The sequence below is a fragment of the Ammodytes marinus genome (genome assembly GCF_949987685.1).
Source record: "Ammodytes marinus genome assembly, chromosome: 12".
Taxonomy (NCBI): Eukaryota; Metazoa; Chordata; class Actinopteri; order Uranoscopiformes; family Ammodytidae; genus Ammodytes; species Ammodytes marinus.
The window spans coordinates 4,700,009-4,720,008 of NC_137216.1; the positions used below are offsets into that span (position 1 = coordinate 4,700,009).

Sequence of the window (20,000 nt, forward strand, 5' to 3'; positions counted from 1 at the left end):
TGTGCCTTCAATAGAGAATAATGGGGCGACTAATGAAGTGATCTGAAGTTAGAATAGTAAAAGAGTGACAGAGACAATAGAGGGGGTGAAGGGGAGAGGAGGGCGGGGGGAGGGGGTGGTGGGGGGGTTTCTCCTTGTCTTGTCAGACAGTGACTGATGGGGCTAAACACAGGACCTCAGCTGTCACATCAAAACCATGTAACTGTAGGATGTCAACTTTAGAGGATCAGAGAAAAACACATCCCTGTATTCAGAGTGAAGCCATGTGAAGAGGCCAGTAACGTTCTAACTGCCAATAATGTAATAAGTTATTAGCCTACATTATTGGCTGGTTGTTACATTATTGACCAGGTTTTGAAAAATCCTTTCAAAATGGCATAACTGGAGCGGAGCATGTAATGATATACTTATATCACTTTATTTTAAGTTTGTTTTATTGGCTATATACTATATAACATTGCCTTATTATGGCTTCTTTCAAATACCTCCTTTAAGACCTGACGTGACACGTTTTTTGTATGATTGCTTATCACGCTTTGCTCAGTTGAGGTGGTCTTACACTCAAACAGACAACACACTGTCCACAGTGTACTTTTTTTTTTTTTTTTTTTTTTAGATAAGCTGACCTTCAAGGTGGGACAAAGGGCTGTGGAAGGAGAAGGGCTGTAATAAGTGAAATGTCTTTGAAGGACAAGAGGTCGATAAGGCAGATGACACACATGTTACAGCTGTATGAGTTCATGTTCAGGAATTTGATCCTGATGTTGATTGCCATCTCTCCACTGAATGTCCCCTGTTACAAACACGTGTCCATTCATTCCCACGTCTCTACACACCTGTGGTGTTGCTGAGGAGAGTGCGCATCACTGACTGCTGGACAGCCATCTTAAAGAGTGGAAGAAGCTTTCAGACAGATCGATAAAAACATTCATTTTAGAAAAAAACTGATTGTATTTCTATTTGCAGCTAGACATGTAACAAAGTATAATGGTTAGAAAAGACAACCTCACACAACCATGTGTAATGGCCCTTCCTCTTCTAAACACCTTTCAGCCTTAAATTAAAATCAAACTGTCCACCCAGTCATTTCTTAATGTGACAAACGGCAGCTGTACATTCATTTCAAAGTGTAGTCTACGAGATCAATAACATTATGAGCCCCAGAAAAAGTTGCAATCCATTTGAAAAAAAATGTTGATACCTACTTCAGAATCACAGTAACATTTCAACTGGAAGAGCCTGTGCAGTCAGTAGTCAGTTTGAGGTCTTTGCCTTAGCTTGTCATTACCCCCACTGAGGAACACTGAGCTACTAACTGCTGCTGCCCCCCCACACGCTGAGTGTAACACACAGAGAGGACAGCCTTATCTCCAAGCACACAGACAGAGAGAGAGAGAGAGGAAGACAGAGAGAGAAAGGGAGAGAGAGGGAGAGAGAATGGGAGAGAGAGAGAGAGAGAGAGAGGGAGAGAGAGAGAGAGAGAGGAACTGTAACTGAGAAAGTTAGAAGGAGGGGAGACAAGAGCAACTTGCACAGGATGAAAGAGGTGGAGGGAGAGAGAGAATGCAGGAGGAAAGCAGAACATAAGCATGAGAAAGAGTGGGGGGGAAGTGAAGACAATACAGGGGGTGTTAAAGATAGTTAAATGATAGAGCAAAGGGGCGAAAGAGACAGAATATAATGAAACGCTAAGGGAGAAAGCTGGACTACAAAGTTATTAGAAAGGAGCAGACATCTGTCACAGCCCACTGCCATCCCCAGACACTGCCTGTTTGTACAGTAGGCTATGTGTGTATGAATCAGTGAACGTTTGTGCTCTCGTCTCTGTGTGTGTATGTGTGTGTGTGTGTGTGTGTGTGTGTGTGTGTGTGTGTGTATTTCTCTCTCTCTATCACCTCTGTGTCCTTGCTAATAGCTGAGTGGACTCCCTGCAGTCTCCACAGGCTGTACTGTGATTATCACCACTTGGTTAGGCGCCCACACAGTAACACACACATTATGAGTGAAACAAATGTCCGTACTCATATACACATAGGAACACACAATGCAATGTGTTTATATAGTGAACATACTCAATAACAAACTACACATATAAATACAAACACATCTTTTTTTTCAGAATGTGTACAAGTGCTGTATTTGTCAGCTCCATTGGTGTCTCTCTTTGCACATTCATCCATTCATGTGGGTGTGTATCTGCGCAAGTCTGCATCACTGCATGTGTGTAAATCGTCACAGATCTGTGTGCCTGTATGTGTGTGTGATGTTGTGTGTGTGTGATGTTGTGTGTGTGTGTGTGTGCGTGTGTGTAGCATGTCTCAGCTCTGACCGGCCGTAAATGAGTACCAGTGCAGCCCATGTTAACTGTTGACACACTAATTTACAGTGGCTTGCCTTCCCGTAAGACCTGCTCACTAATATGGCTTATTGATGAGGCCACAGGGAGTGTGTGTGTGTGTGTGTGTGTGTGTGTGTGTGTGTGTGTGTGTGTGTGTGTGTGTGTGTGTGTGTGTGTGTGTGTGTGTGTGTGTGTGTGTGTGTGTGTGTGTGTGTGTGTGTGTGTGTGTGTGTGTGTGCGTGTGCGTTGTGTGTGTGTGTGTGTGCGTTGTGTGTGTGTGTGCGTGCGCATGTTGGGTGTGTTTGCATTAACCGAGTGTTTTCAGTGCTCGCACCGGAGATTAAATATCTGCCGCTCTATGGATAAATATGGTCAGTCCACGGGGGGATGTGTGCACACATCAATATTTACTCTGTGTGTGTGAATGTGTCTGTTTGTGAGACACTTCCACAGCCGTGGTGGGTCAGTCTGACTGTGAGTTGTGTGAAGGTTTTTTATGATTGTATGTGTTTGGGGGATTATGCTATCTTGTGGAATATTGTTTTTCCAATGATTAAATTGGTTCTGTCTGCGCATTTGCTCTAAATTTATGACAATATTGCTTTTTAGGAAGAAGATATAAGAGAGGAGAAAACATGATCTGTGAGCTAGGGGAGATGTTGAGCAGGAAATTGGACGGTGGTGAAAAACGGGCTGAATTCCAAACTGCTGCAGCGTCTCTGAGGTATGGGCGGGTGCCAACAGGTTGACACTCCACACACTCATACACAGGTAAAGAATATCCAATACACCAAAGAGCCTTTCCCAACTCCAGAGTCAGACAGACATTTTTTTTCTAGCTCTCTGACATGCAGCCGCATAGGCAAACATTTATCCATAGCCACACACACACACACACACACACACACACACACACACACACACACACACACACACACACACACACACACACACCCATATGCAGAGAAGTGAGGAGAGGTTGATGGACGCAGGGCTGCCGGCCCCTCTGAGATCACCACATGTGCCATTAAGCTGTGAGATGGATGGGAGGAGGGAAGCAGTGGCAAAGTAGTAATCAGGAGAGCCGGGAGAAATCTGGACAGACCGATAACATTTGGGTGATTACTTTGGATGCATTAACGTTAACTGAGCCCACATTGCAGCCCTGAACAGACAAAGAAGACAGAATGGGTGCACACTCAGGCACACACATGCACATTGCTAACATCAAAAAACAAAGTACACAGCGATGGCAGTAAATGATTGGACCTTTGGCAAAGGTGACACAGCCCTTACATGACTGCATATTGTATGTATTGTTGGACAAAGTGCTGTATACTGGTGTAGCTGATTTAAAAAAAGGAAAACTAGCTTGATGCGTGGGGGGTCTGGAGGAATTTGTCTACGTTGCTTAACTCCAGAAAGTGAATCCCACTTGGCCCCTGGAGGGACAGAAAGGGGGAAGAGAGGGGAGAGTATGTGGAGAGAGAAGACAGGACAGGAAATGAAAGAACAGAAAAGAAAAGAAAAGAAAAGACAACACAGAACAAGATAAATGCAAGAACATGAAAAAGATTATTTTTTTAAGATTTCACATTTCCAGAAAGTTGGACAATAAAGTCAATCTAACAGGTTGAAAACATCTGATGTCCAGAGATAGTGCACACAAACCAAACAACACATCTTTAAAAAAAAAGCAATCAACATCCGAATCAAATTGATGAATGCAATTATTCCTTGTCAAATCAAGTGAAGAAGAGAGTGAGAGGGGGAATAGAGGATGCAGAGTGTTGGCAGGCAGTGGACAGGCCCAGTAGGGCTTGTCGACAGGCCAGCAGACAAGTTCTTCCCCTGACGCAGAGCAAGGATCACCTTACCTCCTTACTGGTTTCACAGCTCTGTTGCAACACACACACACACACGCACACACACACATACACACACACACACACACACACACACACAAACACACACACTCAAGAATGTTTTTTTCTGAATGCATTTATGTTTAACTTCTCTCCGTTCAATGACTGAACCAAGTTGTATCAGGTCAGGCCTATCTGAAAAAATCTAACCAAATTCAGCACATGGGGTCATGCAACTTTTAAAATTAAAATAAATAAATAAAAGTCAACAGCAGAGACACAGTATTGTTTAAATATTGCCATACCAAAATTCATACTTTTGCGATTGTTCGTTTTTACTTGTTAGATGAAAGTGACAGAAGTAGTTGTGTCAAACCCTGGCCCAGTCTTTTCTCACATTCACACGGCTGTGACAGTTAGCGGATGTGGGTGTACATGTCAGATTGTTGTTTTGGAAAGCAGCAGAACATGGACTGGCGCCTTAAGGTGCTTTTCAGACGGCCAATGTTACCTCAAGCCCCGCTTCTGTTTCCATTGTAAATATTACAGTGTCAGGACTGCTGTGAGAAGAGTGGAAACACCAAGACAGTTGAAACAATGACAACAGCCATGTATGTCACATTCTTAACTTTAGAATTAAGCAGAAAGAAGTTGGATAAAAAAAATTGCAATCATGTGAGAGGGTGGAAGTATTTATTGCAAATACACATCCATGCAAAATTTGGGCCTTCAGCACTCTATTGGTTGGCCAGATGAGCTTGCATCTGGTCAAAGGCTGTGGTGAGCAATCAAATAGATGCAAGAGCATACCTGGAAGATTGGTTTACAAATTAACGTTGTCTTAATGACTACTATGTTACTGGAGATTTCTTTGCATTGTTGCCTCTTGTAAATTCTTTCAAAGGTTTTCTAAATAGCGTAATATGAACTGTTGGCTGACAGAGTCTTGGGTGTTTCAGTGGCTGACACGTTCTTGGACATGTTTCTAATAAACTTAACTTCTTGGATTGTATTTCAACACTGTAATGCCAAGTTCAAATATCTGATTGACATGCCATAAACACACAGCCCTACAATTGAATCTTAACATGCTTAGACATATGAATTATATGCAGACAGTTTCCAGTGAAGTAGAAATGCTTGGATAGTCAGTGAGCGCGAGTGGCATGTATGTCTGTTTTCATAAAAAAGGATTCTCGGTGATGTCATTGGGGACTTCTGGGAAAATCCAGTGCACTGCTTGGCAGGCGGAGAAGGTATCATAGCTGTATATGTGAGTTGATGGTAGTTCTACAGTAGAGTGTGTGAAAGGGAGAGTCCAGAAGGATTGGGTCCATGTGATGAGTGGGTGTGGATCAAGAGAATGACTAGCAAAGGGTCTTTCTTAGTTTTCCACTCCAAAGTCTCCTGTATACTAAGACTTTGTGTACTTTTCTTTATTCAAACTGCTATGTTCCCGTGTGAAACCAAAACCAGACGGACAATTATATGTTCTATATTTCACTGCCATGTAAAGGACTGAATGTTTCTTTGTGGATAAAACAAAGTGAAAATGTTAATATTAAAAAACCTTTTGCAATTTACCGTTCAAACATCTACAACTCAGTTTTATAATACCTTTGTTTTTATTACTCCGACATCGTTTTTTTTTTAATTGCCTTATATATATTTCATGAATTTTCTCTCAAAATGTGAACTTGTGCACTTTTTTAAGCACAAGTGCATACATGTTATTCATGTATGTTCTATGTGTGTAGATGCACCGGGGCAAGTTTGTATTGTATTGCAGTGGTTTCCCTTTACGAGACAATATAGTATATATCTTATCTCAGGTATACAACTCAAAGAGCAGAGTGTTTACCTGTCCTCTCTATCGGTCAAAATAAGACATTTCTACTAAGTGACTCACTTGGAATGTCTCATTGATATCAGCATGTGATTTTTTCTGTGCTCTCATCACTTGACAGATTCCAGTTGGCCCTGGGTGGCTTCAGTTTCAGGGAGGGAGGGGAGAGAGAGGGGGAGAGAGGGAGCGAGAGAGAGAGAGGGAGAGGAGAGGTAGAGATAGAGGGACAGGTTACAGAGGGCAAACGACTTGAGGGACCCAAGGAATGAGTAGGGTGACTGACTGCTCTACACACACACACACACACACACACACACACACACACACACACACACACACACACACACACACACGCGCGTACGCACGTACACGCACGCACACACACACACAGACCTGTCATGGAAAAAGAACTTAATACCTTCAGACCTCCAGAGATGCTAGGAAACATCTGAGTGACAGTTTGACGGTGTGTGTGCGCGCCTGCATGATGTGTGTGTGTCACTCTCCCCAACTGACACCAGCAATTCACCTGCACACTGGTAATTGTACACCTATATTACAGTAAACCTGTAACTGATCAGGAGAGGAGAATATAGACTTCCATAACTCCCTCGGTCATAAGTGTGATTAGTGAAATAAGTTATGTGTCAATGCTCAAGATTTTATTTTATTTTTTTCAAGATAAGCTTGAGTCAGAAAGGCTCAAGGGGCCTTTAAATAACTGTCACATGGTGTAAATAAAAGCAAAGCACCACAGTGTGTTTCTCCTCTGTCGTAAAAGAAAAAAGAGGTTACGGAGGGATTTGCTTCCCACGAGATAACTCAACGTGCACAATGCAATTTTTTTTTTTACCAAGCGGTCAATGGTGAGTTGAGCTGTGTCATTATAGCCTGTTTGTGTGTGTGTGTGTGTGTGTGTGTGTGTGTGTGTGTGTGTGTGTGTGTGTGTGTGTGTGCATCTGTGTGTCAATGTGTGCAGGGTGTGGCCTGGGAAGGCCATGCAAGAGCCACGCTTTGGTTAGTTTTTTCAGAACCACGAACTCTGGTTTTGCAGCAGGCCCTTAAAACACACGGACCTCCCATTGACATTGGCTCTCTATTATAATACTGAGAGAGAGAGAGAGAAAGAAAGAGGGAGAGAGAGAAAGAGGGAGAGAGAAAGAAAGGAAAGAAATTAAAAAAGTATCACGGTTTTAAACGGTAATTGTACATAGTTTTAGAGTTTGCATTTCCCCTAGGAAATTATACCTCGGTTATTTATGATTCAACCCCATGTCCATGCCCGTGAACATGTTTATTTTAGTGTGCTTGTTTGTGTGTGCTTGTTTGTGTGTGTGTGTGTTTTTGTGTGCCAGCATTACATTGCTGTCTATAGCTTCCTCCTCTTGTTTAGATTCTGTTTGTCACTGACCCTTGTGCCCTTGATAAACAGCTTTTATCCCTTGCCTGGAGAAAGGTGTGTGTGTGTGTGTGTGTGTGTGTGTGTGTGTATTTTTGCATTCAGTAGCTCAAACATTAAGTAAATCTTTGTTATGTCTGTATTGTGTGGTGATTGGTTACTTAGGTTCCTCCTCAGATTCCTTTCCGTTTCATTAGATCATCCAGGACACATGCTCCGTGTTTTCCACTTGAATGCAGTAAACCAGCAGCAGGTTCTCCTAAACTCCTACAACTACCGCTACAACGCTCATAAAGCTACCGGGCCCTACACTTCCACTCTGTCCTACCTTTCTTCTTTTCACCTCCCTCTAGAAAGGTGAGGAAGAAAGGAGTAAAGGAGGGGGTGTGGAGGTAGAGAAAGGAAATGAAGTGAAGTGTAGAAATGTGGCGATAAATGAATCAGATGGAGAGAGTGGGGACGCTATATAGGGAAGGTAAGGGGGAAAGGAGTGAGAGAAGAGTGTGTGTGTGTGTGTGTGTGTGAGAGAGAGAGAGAGAGAGAGAGAGAGAGAGAGAGAGAGAGAGATATGAAACTGCTCTTTAATCAGTGAGGGGCTATGTGTGGAGGCGGGCCGAGGTGCCTACTGTAATCCGATACACGCTCGCGAGCACCGCGTGCACGCTCCGGCGAGTCAGGGGACTGAGTGAGCGGTGCTGCTGCTGCCACTAACCCGGCGGAGAGCGTAGGGGAAGGAGCCGGGAGAGAGAGAGACAGGGAGAGAGAGATACTGAGCGTCAATGAGAGAGAGAGCGGGAGAGGGAGAGAGAGATATTGAGCGTCAACGAGAGAGAGAGAGGGAGAGAGAGATACTAAGCGTCAACGAGAGAGAGCGAGAGAGAGGGAGCGGGCATAGAAGAGCGCTTCACAGCAAAGAAACTCGTCAGTTTGCAGGCGGAGAGCGGAGAGGCTGCATGGTTGTTCTTTCTCCAGATCAGTTTTACGCACGCACGCTGGAGCTGCCTTTCTAGGAGAGAGCCTGTGTCCATTTGTGCACGAACAGACTGTTATCCGGACAGTTTATTAAGAGGAAAAAATCAATGGGAAAATATAAATATTTTTCTTAATCACATGTGCTTTTCCCCAGTTGAATGCGCAATTGGGAACCAGAACCAGATCAACATATTTGGGGATATAAGACCGTGACGAGTAAGGACACACTCGTGATAGCAGGCTACTTTATTTTTTGATGTTTTTACAAACTTAATGGTTGTCTGCTCCTTGCCGGCCCTTCTGATTTCAACAAGTGACTCATACTTTTGTTTTGATCACTCTTATTTTGTGCCGACGAGCTTTATTTTCCCACGCGCGTTGTGACTGGCGGGGAGACAAACAGTGCTGCCAACCCAGCGCACGGCAATGGATTCTGAAGCTTTGAACATGTGTTTAGAGTAAATAATAATTGCGCTGATTTGAGATCATTTTGGCGCAGAAGAAGCAAGCACACACTGACGGAAGCTGATTCAACCGCTGTGGTTTAAACCGGCGCGATATTCTTGGACAGCCACCCGGCATCTGGGGGCCGATTCTGGGCTCTTAGGACTTGTTTTGCGCTTCAAAAGAGATATAGATCATTGGAAAATTAGAGGACAAGGACACTTTGGATTGCACATTTTTTTGCAGATACAGAATAAAGGCACAGCGGAGGACTAGAGGTGTTTTTTTTCTCCACACCAGAGGGGGAGAAGATGGATTTATTCCTATGGTTCTGTGGATGTTTACTGGCGGTTCTCTTGCCTTCAGCAGTCACAGCAGAGGACGGAGGTGAGTTTGACACTTTCGCTGCCCGCTTAAATGACACTGTCACACATAGGTGTTAAAAGGAACCCCGCTTCTTTTATTAAGAGCACTTTTTACCTAATCCACAAAACCAACCCAGGTCACCTAATGGAAATGCATAATTTAGGGAAACTATAAAGGCATTTAGACTCATTACGCATGTTGTTCAGGAACAACCGTAGCCTCCCCTTCTTGCATTCAAATAATGCGCTTACGATTATAGATCCGAGAGACATTGATTAGTTGAAGCTGCGGGATGTCCTGTCTGTCTTATCAGTCTGCGGAATGGACCTATAGATCTAGCTCAGTCGGCATCAGAGTTGGAAAGGTAAAATCATTAAAGTGAATACATTTGTAATGAGTGAGAACGACATTTTCTTTTTTTCTTAAAAAGCGGATAAACGGTCCCTCCCGATAGTCATGCGTGAGGGTGTATGCTTTTACTTCGCCTGTTATTAAAAGCTGACAACTTTCTCACACGGCAATGTTACTTCTCCGCTAATGGTTTCGGTCCGTCCTATAATAACTGAATGATAAAGGGACGCTGCCTTGACATTAATATTGATTTTTGTCTTCTTGAAAAACATCTCAACCGTATGCTGTGGATGATATTCTGCATTTGAATCGATGACTGTTCTCAGGAGAGCTGTCCACTAATGAAAAATCACTGTAACGATCCCATGATATTCCTATGGGGACTAATGCCAGTGTGCCAGCGGTCTGTAAGCGTCTGCTCTAGATACGGCCTTATAAAGGCCTGCCTACTTGTTTTTATCTCATATTGTATCACTTTGACTTAGTTTTATATCATCAATTGAATTACCTTTACCCCGAGACTGACAGCTGCAAGCCATAGGGCGATGCTTTTTCAACGTAATTGGTCCGTTCTGCGAAGAGGTGTCGGTGCATTAGACCGGCCAACTGTCTCCGTCTACCCGGAGATCAGCATTGCCGGCCCGCGCTCCAGACGCACGGAGCTGCCGTTCCATTCTGCGGAGGTCTCTAACCCAGTCCTATAGTGCGGGAGGCGGTTTGTAGCTGCGTTAATTAACACTGCTGTCCGCAAACTGCCGATCCACAAACTCTGCAATCTATGTTAGATTAAAGCTGTCGAGGCAGAACGATCTTTTACGCACAGGGCAGACTCTTTAAGAAAAAAAATATGCTCGTAGCTTCTCTGTTGAGTAGATTTAAAAAACCTTTTTAGTTTAACATCGGCACTTTCATGCGTTAATAAACCACAGGTGTGCGTTGATGGGTTAACTTGAAGGCCACAGCCAATGAGAAGTAAACTATAGTCAAATAAAAAATAAATAAAAAGTGCTCTAAAAACAATCAACTCTACACTTCTATCCACGGATTTTGAAGCAACAGCTCTATTGTCTGCTTTCAGAGATGCCAGCAGCCTTAACCATGCAGCGGCGGATGGCAAAATCGTTCACCTAAAAACACACTCTCATTGTCCCTAATGGTTTCTCGGGCTGTCTACATGAAACATAACTTGGCAGTACCTTTTCTTTTTTATAAATCTCACCTCAACGCCCACTCTCTGCTTTAAGGTTGACTTCTGTGTAGGCTATGTGTGTGTGTGTGTGTGTGTGTGTGTGTGTGTGTGTGTGTGTGTGTGTGTGTGTGTGTGTGTGTGTGTGTGTGTGTGTGTGTGTGTGTGTGTGTGTGTGTGTGTGTGTGTGTGTGTGTGTGTGTGTGTGTACATGATCTGCAAAAGAGTTGAATTGAGACATGGTAGCTGTGGAGCCGCATGGTTACATTCTAGCTTTTATTGATTTAGGGCTTATTAGGCTTGGCCATGGGGCTTTGAGCAGATCTCATGACTTGGATTGAGTGGCCCGTCTGCCAAATGTTGATTTGGAGAAAAACACAGTGTTGAGGCAGCAGAGCACAGTCGAGGCATTATTTACCTTTCATCACACTACTTCACCTCCAGTGTGTGAGATGATACGCGCCAGGGACAGATCTGGGATGTGTGCGGCTTGAAATCTGAAGGCCACTGTGTGAACCCTAAAATGTATTGGTTTCCGACAAATAAATGATAACGAACTGCTGACACTGAATGTAACTATCTATTCAAAGAGTGACCACATTTGATTTGCAGCCTAAGGTGGATTATGTTTGTATTCACCGCAAAAGTAGTATATACTTGCAGCTCAATTTTTTTTTAAAGTACTTTATTTTTTAATTTTTTTTTTTTTTATGGAACACAAAACCGAAAAAGTGAACACACAAACTAAAGACAAAAACAAAATAAAAAAATAAGATGGAGTACTCTACGTAAAAGGTTTCTAAAGACATTGTTTAAATTAAAGGGAAAAAATGAAAAAAAAAAGTCAAAAAGGTGTCATGAAGGTCACTTCAGCGCTGCTAGTATATGGTTTACATTTTTCTACTTTTCCTGAGATCTCATAACTTTTTTCCATATATAAAGTACTAGAGAACTCCATGAGCTCCTTGCAGCTCTATTTAAAAAGCAATTATTCAAGTTGTATCCTTATGTTCAGGGAAAAATGTAGTTTCACACCAGAGGCCGGGGTTTCACTTCCTATTATTACCAGCGGTCATTCTAGTGTGTTCTTCTTACCACAACATATTCCCTGCGTTCCAATCCTTAGTATGCCAGAAAAAGATGTTGGGTGTACCAATAAATGCACGTCAGTCGTTCCAGTATGCCAACAATACCCCACTAACTCCAATTGCATTTTGCAGTACTCGTCTTTATTCTTGACATTTCTCGACATAATGAAAATAAATATTCCTTATCTGATTTTTTTTCTCTCCTGTGGCCCTAAAAGTCTTCTGTACTTCAGCATGTAGTGTAGTAAAAAGAAAAAGTATGTGATTTGGAATGCATGGAGAGTCAACCTTAGTTAATCAGTTTTTAAAAAAGAACCTCCTCACCACAATAAAACACTAGAATGTGCCTTTTTGAGGGACACTGATAAACTGCCTATTTTGATATAAGGGACTTTTTGATTTTCTGTTATTTTATCTGGCAACTGCACATCTGTTGAAACCAGAGGAAACTTCATATTTCTTGGGGGAACACCCTTCAAGCTCTAACCGCTCCACAGAGGAACAGCACACATGCATCAGCATCATGCTGTGTGTGAAGCTCCCCTCAGCAGCTCACTGTTTTACAAATGCCCCTTCTCTCCGTGGAGATGAGTCAAAGAAAGTCTAGTGAGACTTTAAGAAGTGTATATGTCTGTCTGTGTGTGTGTGTGCGTGTGTGTGTGTGTGTGCGTGTGTGTGTGTGTTTGTGTGTGTGTGTGTGTGTGTGTGTGTGTGCATGTGTGTGTGTGTATGTGTGCGTGCGTGTGTGAGTGAGTGTTTTCCTTCTTTTCTGAAGAATACGTGTGTGTGTGTGTGTGTGTGTGTGTGTGTGTGTGTGTGTGTGTGTGTGTGTGTGTGTGTGTGTGTGTGTGTGTGTGTGTGTGTGTGTGTGTGTGTGTGTGTGTGTGTGTGTGTGTGTGTGTGTGTGTGTGTGTATATGGAGAGAGACAGGAGGGAGGGATATGGAAGCACATGGGGCGAGGAAGTCACAGAGACAGAGAGAAGGATAGAGGGCAGAGGGAAGCTGCAGAAAAAGAAGTGAGAAAACGGAACGGAAGAACGAATTTTTCAGCCCCTCCGCTGTTTGATCCTGTTTCTCTATTCCGTCTGATCACAGCTGTGCCTGCGAGGGAGATAAACGGACATAATTGGCCACTCAAGACCAGCTGTCTGCCTCCATAGTGTCTCCACTCAAATATGCTGCGTGATGAAACGGGGCTCGCCGCGGTGCACACAGTGTGAACAGTATAAGCTAGCAGCAGTGGGGTGAATGTGCCCACAGGTATACAGGCGTTAAGGACTGGTTCATGAGACTGTTATTGTTGATGGCACCCCCAGCACCGACCAATCCCGTGTGGCTATTAAAGGTGGAGTGAGCGATTCTGGAGAAATGTTTGTTGAAATTAGTGAACATTTCCTAACAATCCGCTACCAGTAGGTACCTGCCTAGTAGGCTCTGTCATGGTAACTGGTATGTAAACAAAGGACATGTAAACACAGGGTGCCCAGTGCAGTAGCTAGCAAAATACCTGTTTACAGAGCCTAGGCTGTGTTTTAACTCTAGATTGTGTTTCAGCACAAAAACAGTAGCCTACGGACAGGCAGTGGATCGCGAGGAGATATTCACTGATTCTGACAAAAAGTGATTTTGACAACAAGCATTCTTCAGAATTGCTGGCCCCACCTTTGAAGCCGGAAAACAGTAAGGGGAAGACATTTATTTGTCCAGCTTTTGCAAAGGAAAAGACAGCAACTCCACCCACATGTGGGGAAATGAACAGGTCTCGCATAGTTTGAAGGGTCACTACTACTTCTGTTTTGCATTTTGGTTGTGTGTCTTTCAGTATGCAGGGCCTGAGACATAGCAGGCAGCAGCATGACTAAATACTTTTGCTACTATATGTTTATGTACACACAACACATTCTGAGAGTGACTGGCCTTCCTGATGTATTGGTTATGTTCTAAGCCTGGAGCTTTAGCCCCACATCTGAAATAAACCAGGTGCAGCTTTTTTGCTCAGTGCGGCAGGCTTGTAATAATTAAAAAAGTTACATTGGTCTGGGTTCTAATGTGTTGTAAGCCCCCAATTGGCAATCAATAAAACAAACCATCCATGTCATTTGTTCACACACAATGGGGGTCACACCCTGTTTGGGCTCACTACATAATAATGACTCCCTGCCATGCACGCAGTTGTGTAATTACTTTGCTATCAGCTGTTTGCCTGTCTGCAATATTACCGATATTATTTCCCATAAATATGAATTTTACTGTAATTTTGTGTTTCCGTGTGGATAATTAACACAGTGGAAGATTGGCAAGCGTAAACCTCTAGAACTATATCAGTGTGTTTAAGGCAAGGACAATAACACAGAGCCAGCAAGTGAATGCTCAAAGTGTGGTGCAAAATATACTTCAGCCAGCTATCAAAAGAAGGGGGAGATTAAGTGCCTATGAAATCCACTCATCCATACTCAAGCATGTTTGTGTATTTCTATATTTCTTTTTTGTAATTTTCCATGATTGTTTTTTTTCCACCACGTAAATCTTTATTGACATGTGTATCATCAGAGGTGTTTAGATGATTCACTTGTTCCAAAGGGGCCAGGGAAAAGCTTGACTAAGATTGGACCGTCACACCATTAAAGCACAATGAAACAATGAAGCAATAAAAAGAGAAAGCGTGATTGCAGAGGGGAGGGGGTAGTTAAGAGAAAGAGATGGAGAGAGTTATGATTTAGGATTATTATTTAGCAGAAAAGGGAGAAAGAGAGAGGGAAAGAGAGCATGGGAGGGCATGGGTGAAAATAAGAGGAGAAGCAGCCGCGTGTGAAGCAGTAGTTGAGTGGAGCCACCTGTAGTAAACCCACCCAGGTTTTTCCCTCTCCTCTGCGGGGTTTCTGGCCCAAAGGCTATATACCTTTCTAAATAATTATCCTGAAAAAGAAAAATGACATTATAATTAAAGGCATGGTTGGCACTTTGCTAGACGGATGTATTATATTATTTCCCATGCTTGGTGTAAGAGTTGCGTTCACACAGACGTCATGACGTTTATTTAAGAGCGGTAGCCAACTCAAATGAAAAAAACATCCATGCTGTCCCTTTACCGTGATGGCTGGATTTAAATATGTTGTGTGTGTGTGGCCAGAACATAGTGTGCTAATCTGGGGCCAGGTGACACTTTGCAAGGGGACTCGCTGCTTGAGAAAGGGATTTCATTTTCATTATCCGGCCAGGAAGCAGGTGTTTCCAGCAGGTTTCTGGTTTAAAGGGTTATCCTTATTCATCCACTGGTAACTACTGCTGGCTTTTTCATTTTTTAAAGCATTATGCTGGTCATTATTAACGTGTGGATGATACAGTTAAATTAGCTGCTGTACTAGTAGTTTTTTTTTGGAATCATTGAGAGTACATTAGTCGTCCCATGATTACAGTAAAATAGTGGGCTGATCTGCTGACATCAACAACCCAGTATGCGGGCGAGTGAATGAACATTTAGCCAATTAACCTTCGGCACACTGTCTCTCTCTCTCTGTCTCTCTCTCTCTCTCTCTTTGTCTCTCTCACTGGTGAAAGGGAAAGGACAATTAGTGGGTCCAGCAGGGGGTTCTAATTACAGTTATCATGTCATTAGTAAACTGTTCGGATTCTAGTGTCTTCACTGGCTATTGGTAATGACTGGAGTAATTAGAGAGGATGCAGAAATCAGAGTGTGTGTGTGTGTGTGTGTGTGTGTGTGTGTGTGTGTGTGTGTGTGTGTGTGTGTGTGTGTGTGTGTGAGTGTGTGTGTCTGTGAGTGAGTGAGTGTTTTTCCTTCTTTTCTGAAGAATACATGTCCTCAGAGGGAAGGGGAGATCATGGCAATCCTTCAAATGAGGAGATTTGCCATGTCTTTGCTTCTATTAAAACCATCACACATAAAGAAAACTCTGTGTGTGTGTGTGTGTGTGTGTGTGTGTGTGTGTGTGTGTGTGTGTGTGTGTGTGTGTGTGTGTGTGTGTGTGTGTGTGTGTGTGTGTGTGTGTGTGTGTGTGTGTGTGTGTGTGTGTGTGTGTGTGTGTGTGTGTGTGTGTGTGTGTGTAAGCTAAGCCGGCTGTGTCCTCAGCAGTCCCTCCGGTGCAGTGCCGTGCGAGGGCCACAGGTTGTTTTTCCTTTTTCTCTCTCTCCCTTCACGCTGAATCATCCCGTTGTTTTCCTCTCTTCACGCCACTTCACCTCTCCTTTTCATAGCGCATTCTGTCTCTTTCTCCACACCTCCCTCTCTGTCAGTGTTTTTCCCTCGCTCCGATTAGGGAACCCCCGCTCACCTTTCTATTCACCGCGCTTTGCCACGCTGGTGAAATCTCTTTACTCTTTCATTCGCTTCTTGTTTTTTTCCGATTTAAAAAAAAAATAAAAAAAATCTCTCACTCTTGTTCATTCTCTCACTTTATGCCAATTGGGTTTTCCCACCCTTGTTCTCTGGAATTAAAGCCAGGCATCCATTAGCATGGTGTGTTAGAAGGACTTCATTCATAAACATCTTAACAAGGCAGATGGTAGGTACAGATAGGCAGTCTTTACTATTTTTCACTTAGCTTAAAGGAATACTTCACCCATACGGAACCAGCGTTCTATCATTATAAAATAACTATTATAATATAATGAATGAGGTTTTTCTTCCCTCAGTCTTCCCTTAGTCTTCCCTTGGCCCAGCTGTCCTGTTAATCCTAACCCTTACTGTGATGTCACAAGAAGGAAACTGTAGGGTTAGACAGTGAGACCATAAAAAACTCTTTCTGCCTTTTCTCAGGCTAGGATGATCCGATTAAATTATTATTTTTTTTTGCACATTTATACTAAATAGGACCTCCGAGTTCAATACACCTTCATATTCCAACCGGTGAAGTAGGCCTTTAAAGGAATAGACCAGATCAGTTAGAAGTGGCTGCAGAGACAATATGTATTTTTCATAGTTTTAATTGTGTCAAACAGAGATTTTTAAAATGTTTGGATTTAGTTAAGAAGAGAATGTAAGACGTCTTCATGCTGTTTAACCTTGGTCATAACAGTTTGCATGGTACCTGAAGCGTTTCTTGAGATAAGACTCAAAAGAGGTTAGACATGCCCAAATGACTCCCTTAGGGTGCCAGGAACCCACTGTACCAGCACCTGTGTTTCTTCAACCTTTATTTATACACACACATGCTCTGTTACAGCAGCTCCCTGTTTAACTGAGCCGTAACAGGGACAGACAAAGTGCTAAACCCTCAACCAAAAGCCCTGCTCTGTCATCTTCAATATATCTTCAGGTGGAGCACAGCACTTGACCCCCCGTGTTAGGTTGTATGTCTGAAGGTAAACTTGAATAGGAATGCATAAACACACTCTCAAGTGAAGTGAATGGGTCAGATAGTAAGATGGGGCCCTTCTGCTCTACATTGGCATCATAAAACAGATAGAAGGTAATACAGGGTGCCTTTGAAGTCTACTATGATTATAATGAAAGGTGAGAGACTACCCTTACAAAATAAAATGAAATAAATTATTGAAGGAAGTGCCCCCAAAACAACACATGTTTACATCAAGTTACAACAGGCAGGTTGGAATTATGGATTAATATAACAACTTTTATAAGCAAGTGAATTGTAACAGTTTTGGAAGGCACAGACGATGATTTCATAGATATCTTTTTTTTTTTTTTATTACCACAAAATCATTAACACAGCACATGTTTGGACATGGAGGCAAGTTGTACACTTTGGCCGGTCACTAATCCAGTCACCACTACTGTATTGATCGTAACACCTGTAACCCTACCCTCCCATTCCCACTGTTATATTGGCTTTCTACACCATAAAGTCTGGTGTCTCCTTGACTTGAGCAGCTTCTTCTTCAGTTCAGTTCTTTTTTCTGCCTGGTGCACTCATCCGTTCTCTCTTTTTATGAGTCCATGTCTACCTTCTCTCCATTTTCCCATCACTCTTTTTTTGTTCCTCGGATCCCTTTGTAGTCCTGCGCCATCCCATCCTGCTCTGTTTTTACACACACACACACACACACACACACACACACACACACACACACACACACACACACACACACACACACACAGACACAGACATAGACATAGACACAGACACAGGTACACACACACACACAAACGCACGCACACACACACAAAACACAAACACACTTTTTCCTCTCTGTAGTTTTCCACTATGGCTTAATGCGGGGCACCTGGAGAGAAAGCGCAACCCCACCTGTTTGTGTGTATGTGTGTCCGTTTGTGTGTGTGTGTGTGTGTGTGTGTGTGTGTTTGCGCAGGAGAGTTGTATTTTCTGTCCAGTGGGCTTTTCTGAGCTGCTGACTTTTTCTTTTTCAGATGATGAGAGACAGATGTTCTGGCATCTCTCTCTCTCTCTCTCTCTCTCTCTCTCTCTCCTTTCTTTGGTCCTGCTCTGCCTGCACACATCTCTCTCTCTCTCTCTCTCTCTCTCTCTCTCTCTCTCTCTCTCTCTCTCTCTCTCTCTCTCTCTCCCCTTGCTCTGTCCATTCCTGAGGTTTCCCAGGTTCCAGTGACTAAAAGCTCCTTGGTTTTCATCCAAAGAAGACATTTCGCTCTGTTATTCTCAGTGTTCCATATATTCCCAGAGCCACACAAAAGCTACTTTTTTTTTTTTGCTTGGAAAGTGTCTGTGTTTTTACCGTTTAAGGTAACAATGCCTGAAGCGTTTTGTGTGAGCGCTTTATGATACTGGAGCGGAGCCATACATGTTAAACTGTAGGAGTAGTGTAGAAAATCAATGGTTTGAATGATGATTTGTTTCTGCTTTGGCTTGGAGGCAGAGAGTGGGAGGTTATTGATTGTTAAATTCAGGGACCGGGCTTCCAACAGGGTCACACCATAGAGAGTGAGAGACTCACCGCACTGTGACTACTGGGATCAGCGTTGGTGGAGAATAGCGTCGCTCTGCCAAATAATAGCCTTGCCTCAGGTCAGCCGGGTGAAACACACTGTGGTAAACAAACACTTTCAAAGCCGCTAATGCTTTCATTATGGGCTCTGGCCAATGGAAACCAAGGTGGGCTAACGCTCCAACACACATTAGCAAAGATTTCTCACAGACTATAGCGGATTGATTGCGACAGGCTGAAAAGTGTGTCTTTAGAGCCAAATGTAGTCCTTCCTCAAAGGGGGGGAAAATGAATCCCGTAAGAGAGCTGAAGAAAACAAGGTCAGAAAGCATTTGCATTCGGGGCCAACACACAAGGATCTAGTTCAATCTCTGCAAAGCAGCTCCTTGTAGAAGCGTGTCTGTTTTTCAATGTGTTTTTGTGACTGTGTGATAGTTTATGTGTCCCCTCTGTGCGCTAGTTGCTGCGCATGCATTTTCTGCACAAGTTCCTATTACATTTCTGTATGCAACTGTTTGTGTGTGTGTGTTTGTGTTTGTGTGTGTGTGTGTGTGTGTGTGTGTGTGCGCACGCACATGTGCGTGTGTGTGTGTGTGTGTGTGTTGAGGTATGCGCATATGGGGGAAAGTTGCTGAATAGGTGTTATCAGGATGCATTTCTTAACGTGGCAGAGAGACATAAATAATGCAGTGACCTGTCTTATATCCCTGCCTGACTGCTTAGCACCGTTTACTGCTGCTTATTCTGGTGCGAGCGGTCTGAATAAGAAATATCTAACTGTGTGTGTGTGTGTGTGTGTGTGTGTGTGTGTGTGTGTGTGTGTGTGTGTGTGTGTGTGATGTTCAGCGGTTTGTGTGTGTGTGTTGTGAACATGTGGTCTGAACAGGACCTCTGCCTGTAGATGTGGCATGCTGATGCGGTTGAGAGAGAAGCTGTCTTGTGTGAAGTCTGGGGTCAAGAGGAGGGAAGTGACTGTGTCTCAGATCTGATAGAGGAAGACCAACTGAGATAGAGAGAAAATGGCAAATGTTAGATGTTGCACGTCTGTCCTCTCCTGTGTTGTCAGTGAATGCAGCCCTCTTTTTGTTTATTGCAATTTAGATCTTATTTCGTCATTTCATCATTGCTTATGTTTTTTTTTCACGATTTATTGCAGTTTTTTATTTTTTTCACAACACACAAACAAACACCTGCACCATCACAACATACAAACAATCAATAAAAAATAAAAAATTACAAAAAAAAGAGGCAAATCTATCCCATGT

General features: G+C 43.1%; 1 protein-coding gene across 2 annotated transcripts in view; it reads left to right on the forward strand.

The window, feature by feature from the left end:
- Window positions 1–8,249: 8,249 nt before the first annotated feature.
- The window catches only part of LOC307258669 (neuropilin-2-like), a 104,560-nt gene continuing 92,809 nt past the window's right edge, over window positions 8,250–20,000 (forward strand). For both annotated transcript variants that reach the window (XM_080038300.1, XM_080038301.1), the window contains exon 1: window positions 8,250–9,251. In XM_080038300.1, coding sequence (XP_079894426.1) covers window positions 9,176–9,251 — 76 coding nt within the window. In that variant the 5' untranslated portion in view covers window positions 8,250–9,175. The remainder of the gene's footprint in view (window positions 9,252–20,000) is intronic.